Here is an 8138-nt window from a genome sequence, read left to right on the forward strand (position 1 = left end):
GAGCTCCCTGCTCTACTCTGCTTCTCTGGGCTGATGAGCTCCCTGCTCTACTCTGCTTCTCTGGGCTGATGAGCTCCCTGCTCTACTCTGCTGCTCAGGGCTGATGAGCTCCCTGCTCTACTCTGCTGCTCAGGCCTGATGAGCTCTCTGCTCTACTCTGCTTCTCAGGGCTGATGAGCTCTCTGCTCTACTCTGCTTCTGAGGGCGGATGAGCTGCCTGCTCTACTCTGCTTCTCTGGGCTGATGAGCTCCCTGCTCTACTCTGCTTCTCTGGGCTGATGAGCTCCCTGCTCTACTCTGGTTCCCAGGCCTGATGAGCTCCCTGCTCTACTCTGCTTCTCTGGGCTGATGAGCTCTCTGCTCTACTCTGCTGCTCAGGCCTGATGAGCTCCCTGCTCTACTCTGCTTCTCAGGGCTGATGAGCTCCCTGCTCTACTCTGCTGCTCAGGGCTGATGAGCTCCCTGCTCTACTCTGCTTCTCAGGGCTGATGAGCTCCCTGCTCTACCCTGCTTCTCAGGGCTGATGAGCTCCCTGCTCTACTCTGCTTCTCTGGGCTGATGAGCTCCCTGTTCTACTCTGCTTCTCTGGGCTGATGAGCTCCCTGCTCTACTCTGCTGCTCAGGGCTGATGAGCTCCCTGCTCTACCTTGCTTCTCAGGGCTGATGAGCTCCCTGCTCTACTCTGCTTCTCTGGGCTGATGAGCTCCCTGTTCTACTCTGCTTCTCTGGGCTGATGAGCTCCCTGCTCTACTCTGCTGCTCAGGGCTGATGAGCTCCCTGCTCTACTCTGCTTCTCAGGCCTGATGAGCTCCCTGCTCTACTCTGCTTCTCAGGGCTGATGAGCTCTCTGCTCTACTCTGCTTCTCTGGGCTGATGAGCTCCCTGCTCTACTCTCTCTGGCTGCTTTTTGTCTCAGATCATCAGAGCAGACACTGCGTCTCCTCATAGCCTCGCTAGTCGCTCAACAACAAACAACAACCAGACATTGCTCTATTTTGTAGCCTTACTCTGCAGAAGAAACAAATATGACTTGTACAGGAATACCCTAGGATACAACACATTGAATGAGATGCTCTTTAGCATTTGACTACTAAAATCCTTCACAGTAAAGATTAGATTTTATTTGCAATAATAAATGATGTTTTAATTTTTGGGCAGAGAAACACTGACAAACTTGGATTGCAGTGGACATCAGGGAGACGTGATATTTTCCAGCTCAGACACACCAAAGACTCGCCTTCCCACGCATGTCCCTTGGCAGTCACTGGACCACAGAGCAGAAAACTCAGAGAAGCTTCAGTGTGCAGCCTAGAATACAGCTTAATGGCTGAAACACAATTTAAAATTTCAACAGTGTGCACTGGTGCAACCACATGTAATATGTAGAGTTTTAAACATACTGTTAAGTAGTCAAAAATAAAGCTGCGCTGTTCCTTATTATCAGTAATTGGGATTCTCTAAAACAAGCTTATGCCAGGAGCATGTTAGACAATGAGTGGGGTGTGGTGTTTTCATTTAGTCTTGCTTTGGGGCAAACCCCAGGCCCCACAAAAAAAATGTAGGATATGAGTAATAATCACCATTCATTTTTGTCTGTTTCATTATGATGTTTGTTTACTGGCTGTTTTTCTGTATTGAATTGGTTAGACTCCAATGGCACAACAGATGAAAAACACACACTGTTCACGTAGACAGCCAGATTCTTCCAGGAAAAGCCACAAATCTCCTTATCAACATTCGGGCCTCCTTCAGCAGATCCCTGTGATCTAGACTTTTATTTTCTAGAGGGTGAGTTGATTCATGAAAGACGTGCTATTACTGCGAAAGTGGGTGCCTTCTCCCATGCAACGCTCCAAGAACCGCATTCTTCTGAAATTGGTCATCGTGGGGGCCGGAGCCCAGGGCTCTGACTCACTCCTCTTTGATTGTATAAACTGCAGCAGACAACCGAAATCCTGAGAGAGGAGCAGCGCGTCTTCAAGAGAGGAAGGTAGTCCTACAATAAACTGAATCTTTCCGAGACACTTGAGATTATGCTAATCCACGCTGCTGCACGGACGCGAACACCCAGTGACTTCGGACTATGTTTTCATTTCAGGACGAGAAAGAAGGAAGGTAGCCCCCACCACTTTTTACAGCGGTTTCCCCCCGAAGGTGCTGCCGGTTGCCGTCCGTCGCCTGCTGAAAGAGTAACTTCTGAAGATGGGATACCTGCTTCAGGTGGTGCAGTTGTCCACACTAGCTCTGTGTGTGCTGTCTGCGGTGGTGGAGAGGCACGATGAGTTCACTGAAGCCGTGGTAGGTGTCGATTGCCGGTGTCGAATGTCTGTGAGAGAGACGACCAAATCACTTGGCATACGTTTTCCATTAGTTGCCTTTTTTTTGCTGACTGTGAATTTGGATTGATGAATCACAGGAAGGATGGCTCCCTTTTTAGTACAGCACGAATAAGCATTTCTTTAGCCTATAGTTCAGCATTTGCCAAGCCGATAAAGGTTTAAGTTTATTGAACGTTTGCATGGGCTGTGTAAACTTAACCAGTGGCATTTAAACATATTTCATATAAAAATATATCTGCTCCATAGACAGAGATATTTTGATGTAGCAAGGTGGAAGAGATGTATTGTGCGAGTGCTAACATTGCTGCTTTATTGATATTCACCTTGATAAAAGTGTATGAATTATTTTCTTTTTTAATCAAAGGGATTTGTCATAAAGGGAAGTCATAAAGTCTTACAACCGGCGCAGCTGCATGTGCACAGTCAGTTTTTCTGTGGCCAGACGAGGGGGCGCGTTTGAAACTGAAACAACAATTGAGCTCCCTCTCACTGTCTTGGTGCAATATCAACTATCAGTATCAATATCACATTGACGTAATAACAATTCTACCAACTCCTGCCCCAAGCCACGGTCCACTTAGCCTGTTAACTTTCTGTGTTCACCTACCCAAATCCTTTTCCCCCCTTCAGAATTATTTAACAAACATTTGCACTCTCTCCACCTGCCCTTTCATCTCCAGGATTACCTGCGGCAGTATGATTACCTGCCAGCCTCTCTGGACCCCCAGGATGAGGGATACCAAATGGAGGTCGCAGAGGCCCTCAGGTGAGCAGGGTGTCCCATCTGAGCAGAACCCCCAGCTCTGAGGGCCAAGGACAGCTCTGTTGAATGGATCCACGTCTTTATGCCGAAACCTTTTCCCCTCTCTGTGACCCCCCCCCCCCCCCCAACTTCATCCTCCCTCTCTTTCTAGGGCCTTCCAAAGGATGGCCGTTCTGCCTGTCACAGGAAACATCGACAAGGCCACGCTGGTGGCGATGAGACAGCCCCGCTGTGGAGTTGCGGACCCGTTCAACAAGAAATACAAGTACAGAGTGTTGAGTGAGTGGAAGCCTATTAGCATTAACATGTTAGCATGAGTTAGCATGCTATCGAGGATCAGCTCAGCACCAACTTTGCTGCTCAGAGTGGCTCCAGAATGCTACAGAACCCAAGCAGTTGGCTGAGGATATCCTGTCCTGGTCATGGAGAGTCACTGGGCTAGCTGGCTGTTTCACCTTAAAATCAGCAACCAGCACAGACCCAGAGAATCAGAATTAACTGTGTGGTCAACTGCTTTAATTGATCAATTACCCAGCAGGCCTGGGGCTTTCTGGGACCAGGGATGCGGAGGCATGTTTTAGGCTAATCCCCCCGCTGCAGTGTCTTTGATTACATTGACGTGGCTGTTCTTTGCTTTCAGGGCAAGCATGCAAAATGTATAGATAGACAGATACTTTATGAACTCCCAATGGGTCATAGGGTAGTGTAGCACTGAACAATAATTGGATTAAACTGAACAGGAGACAAAAGCATGACCCGTACACACAGATGTTCAGTACCCATGCTAGTTGTACATGCTGTTTGTTAGGCTACTGGAGGAAGAAGAGCCTCACCTACCGCATCTACAACTACACCCCTGATCTGGGACTGGCCAAAACCCAGGAGGCCATCCGCCTGGCATTCAAGTACTGGAGCGATGTGACCCCCCTCACCTTCCGGGAGGTTCTGTCAGGGCGGGCAGACATCAAGATCGCCTTCCACAAAAAAGACCTCACCTGCGCTGAGCCATTCGACGGGCCAGGTGAGCGCATGGGGAGGGTGGGTGGGAGTGGGTACACAATTATGTGTGTTCCTTAGCCTTCGGACCCTGGGCCATCTGTAACTAACTTTCAATAGCCTAGATTTATGTGAATCTTATAGTAGGGATGACCAAATTGACCTATAGGATGCGAGGACACTTGGAGCAACTTAAACAGATTAAATTTTTATACAAACCATTTATCTAACATAAATATTCATTCCGCATCTTCCCCTTTGGCAGCCATTTTGATTCTCTTCCACTCTTGCTTCCGTTAGCAATTGTTAGTTAATATTTGCGGCAGACAGTTTGATACTGTTAGCATGCTAACTTTTGCTTGGCTAAGCGCATGTCTGGCCTCACAGTGGCGTCCCGCCCCGTGTTCGTTTCTCAGGGCGAGTGCTGGCGCACGCCGAGCCCCCAGAATCGGGCCTGGTGCACTTCGACGAGGACGAGACCTGGACGGAGAGGAGCTACTACGGGACGAACCTGCGCATCATCGCGGCGCACGAGATCGGCCACGCCCTGGGCCTGGGCCACTCCCAGTACAGCCGCGCCCTGATGGCGCCCTTCTACTCCGGCTACCGCGTCAACTTCCGCCTGCACGCCGATGACATCAAAGGCATGCAGGCACTATATGGTGAGAAGCACAGGTCCTTCCTAAGTTCAGGGCCAGAACAGCAGTCCACAGCAGAAATACTGATCTAGGGTCAGCTTTCCCCTGTCAATGTCCTTATCTTATCCATTGTAAGCTAATATATAAAACTGATCCTAGATCAGTAGTCCTACTCTGAGACGCTTTATGCATAAGCACCCAGATCGCTGCACCAAAGTGGGTAGACCTGTCGCACATCAGAGTTCTGACATAATATGGCTCAGTTACCTCAGGTGATGAGCCTGACAAGTGAGTCTTATCTCATGCCCCAGTGCAGGAACCGCTGCCCTTATAAACAGCAGCTAACCTGATACTTTCTCATGGCTGATGGTTTTACCTGCCTCCCAGGTAAACGGACGACCAGCTTATCCACAGAGGAGCCACCTTCCACAACAACAGCAGTGCCTGATGTGCAGGAAAAGCCGGATCCCTGCACGGCCAATCTGGACGCCATCATGCTAGGTGAGAGCCTCCGCCCGGCCGCCCCCAAGCCTGGGAACACTCGTTCCTTTTGGAAGTACCAGCAGCATCTTTGTTGATTCGCTCCCTTTATCTCTTTAGTCTAGAGGCAACCACCTTGAAAGCGGCACTTGTATGATTGTAACTGTACACATCTGTGGTTCTGATGGTGTTTGTTACCATGTGAAAAGTACTTTTGTAAGCCACTATGACTGAAACATTACCATTACTGCTCAGTACTTTTAAATTCCATTGGCATTACTGCAGCTCACTACTTTGCACCCATTGTTTAATTCCATTAGCATCACCATTACTCCTCAATGTTCAGTGCCAGGCAGACAGACAGACAGGTGTCAGAGTCTCTGGATTTTAAAGGGGTCCCTTTTGTCCCTCTGGTCCCTCAGGCCCCTTCAGGAAGACATTCGCCTTCAGCGGGCAGTACGTGTGGACGGTGTCCGACATGGGGCACAACCCCCCCATCAAGACCAGCCTCCTGTGGAAGGGCCTCCCGGCGAACCTGGATGCCGCCGTCCACTCCCAGAGAACCAACAAGACGTACTTCTTCAAGGGTACGGCCATACAAGCGAACCCATTTCGGGAGTCACACATCGGTCAGTCAGTCAAACTTCACTCTAAACGGGCTTTTGGCAAAGGAATCGTCACAGAGGATTCATAGGGCAGCACAAGAAAAAAAACAGTTAGAGTGATGAGTCATTCCGCCAGCCAATCCCTGCCTCCCTGGGCAACACCGCAGCCAATAATGCGCCGCCTTGCAGTGCTGCCAGTTGCATTCTGCAACAGCACAGTCCGATAAACACGGCCAACTGTCAAACCAAGGGGCCCACGCTAAAAGTATTAGCATGGTAGCGGTCCTCGGGAAGCACTCTGTGGTACTGTGGTGGAGTATCGCCGGTTTGGTTTCAACTTTTGTTTCACAGGGGACAAAGTGTGGCGCTACACCAATTTCCGGCTTGACTACGGCTACCCCAGACCTATGACGCGCATCCCCCCGAATATCGACGCGGCCTTGTACTTGCCAGCCAACAAGAAGTTTTTCTTTTTCAAGGTACGGTGAAGATCTGACTGCCTCAATAATAGTACCTAGCCTAATTAGAGTTAGGCCTATAGTACAATGATAAGGCTTGAAACTATAGCAAAAAGTGTAGCGTGATCAGCCACAGCAGGTTTATGGTGGCTTTCTACGGTACATGTGTAGTGGGTTTAGAGAATCATGATACATTCATGACAAATTAAGAGAATTAAGACTACAGAAGTAGTAATTGTGAGGGCTCTGACTGGTAATTCCTCTCTAATTAATCTTTGCATTTGTGTCAACATTACAGGGTATATACTATTTGTCATCAAGATATTTCAGTATTGGAGGAAATATTCTGAAATGTTTGAATCATTAGTACTCTTGAAATTTCAGATCCTTTGTGCACAGCTGTTACTTAGTGCACAGACTGCTTCATAGACTGCAGCCTGTCTCACTCTCATCTCGCTCCCTCTCCCCGAACCAGGGCTCCGTGTACTGGCAATGGGACGAGCTGAAGTACACGGACCTCAGCGCGTACCCCAAGCCCATTTCGGGCCTCTTCAGCGGGGTGCCCGAGCACCCGGACGCCGCCCTCACCTGGACCAACGGCAAGACCTACTTCTTCAAAGGCGACAAGTACTGGCGCATCAACAAGCACCTGAACGTGGAGCGGGGGTACCCGCTCAGCAAGAGCGAGCGCTGGATGGGGTGCGGCAAGTAGGCCAGCGGAGGGGGCAGAACACTCGGCGGGGGCGCAGGGGAGCCCCCCCGCCCGCTCGGCCTTGGCCGTGAAGGGAAGAGTCTAGCGCATCGCCGGGAGCTGGTCAGGACTGCCGGGACATGTTTCACTAAAGCATAGCTTCACAAAAGCCCGTTCACTAATAGCAACTGTTAGTGAACTCCGGGTTTGAATATAATCAGGTGTTCGTTACTGGACGCACCAAGTGTAATGTTACCATAATGTTACCATGATTCACTGAAAAACGCTGCCATATTTCTGTGGTTAAATGTATATCACGACGAGCACACATTTAATTGCCATTTCGAGGGCTTTAGAGTGGAGAATATCCATATCAGAAACAGTGCGGTGTTCAATACAGTAGAAGAGACACTTCTGAATTGCAGTTCCCAACGCTTTTGACAACACAGACAGAATGGATGAGTAGCATTCAGCCCATAAACCTTTTGTACTGACAGTAAACCCCCCTCTCCCCACCCCTCCACCCCCCCCCCACCACTTGCTGCAGCAATAATTGAACGAGTACCTTAAGTCCGAGGGGGTGAGCTGTTGAAACACTGCCACCTAGTGCTGTCAATGATATTGCACTGCTAAACGAGGTATCATTTATCATTGCCGTCCAGTGATGTTTCAGTTATATTAAATGATTACTCTGGAAATTTTGTCCTTGCTGCAGGTACGGCATCATATTTTTTAAAGCGATTTTATACATAAATTGTTGTAAATAGGCAATTATCAATTCTTTATGGGTGATGTTAACTGTTAACTAGTGACCTAGTGATGTTAAGTGTTCTAATTATTAGATCTGACAAAACAATTAAGAGATATCTCCTTGAAACACTGAAAAGAAAATGATTAAAATCAAAAATCAAAAAAATAAAATACATTATTTAAACTGTTGTGTTTGACTCTTTCGTACATATATTCTATACTGACTTATTGAGAATTTACTGTAGACAGCTGGAAACCTCCTTCTAAGTTTCTGAGTCCAAAGTCTCAATCCAGCCCATAAGAAAAAATAAACTCTCAGTTGACCCAAGTGCACTGACCAATAGGAAGGAAGGGACATGGAAATCTGCTGCCACAGAGCTCCATTCTAGAACTGCATCTAGCAGAAGCGGTTGCTTGG

General features: G+C 48.4%; 1 protein-coding gene across 1 annotated transcript; it reads left to right on the top strand.

Annotated features, from left to right (window-relative positions):
- The first annotated feature begins 1883 nt into the window (after nt 1-1883).
- LOC135238517 (matrix metalloproteinase-19-like) lies at nt 1884-7904 on the top strand. The gene is made up of 10 exons (XM_064306478.1): nt 1884-1990; nt 2099-2298; nt 3020-3105; nt 3254-3381; nt 3911-4123; nt 4515-4760; nt 5124-5237; nt 5639-5803; nt 6173-6300; nt 6755-7904. Exons 2-10 carry the CDS (start codon nt 2203-2205, stop codon nt 6989-6991), a joined length of 1413 nt encoding a protein of 470 aa, XP_064162548.1. The 5' UTR covers nt 1884-1990; nt 2099-2202; the 3' UTR covers nt 6992-7904.
- Nucleotides 7905-8138: the final 234 nt, after the last annotated feature.

Source organism: Anguilla rostrata, chromosome 13 (assembly GCF_018555375.3).
Source record: "Anguilla rostrata isolate EN2019 chromosome 13, ASM1855537v3, whole genome shotgun sequence".
NCBI classification, from domain to species: Eukaryota; Metazoa; Chordata; class Actinopteri; order Anguilliformes; family Anguillidae; genus Anguilla; species Anguilla rostrata.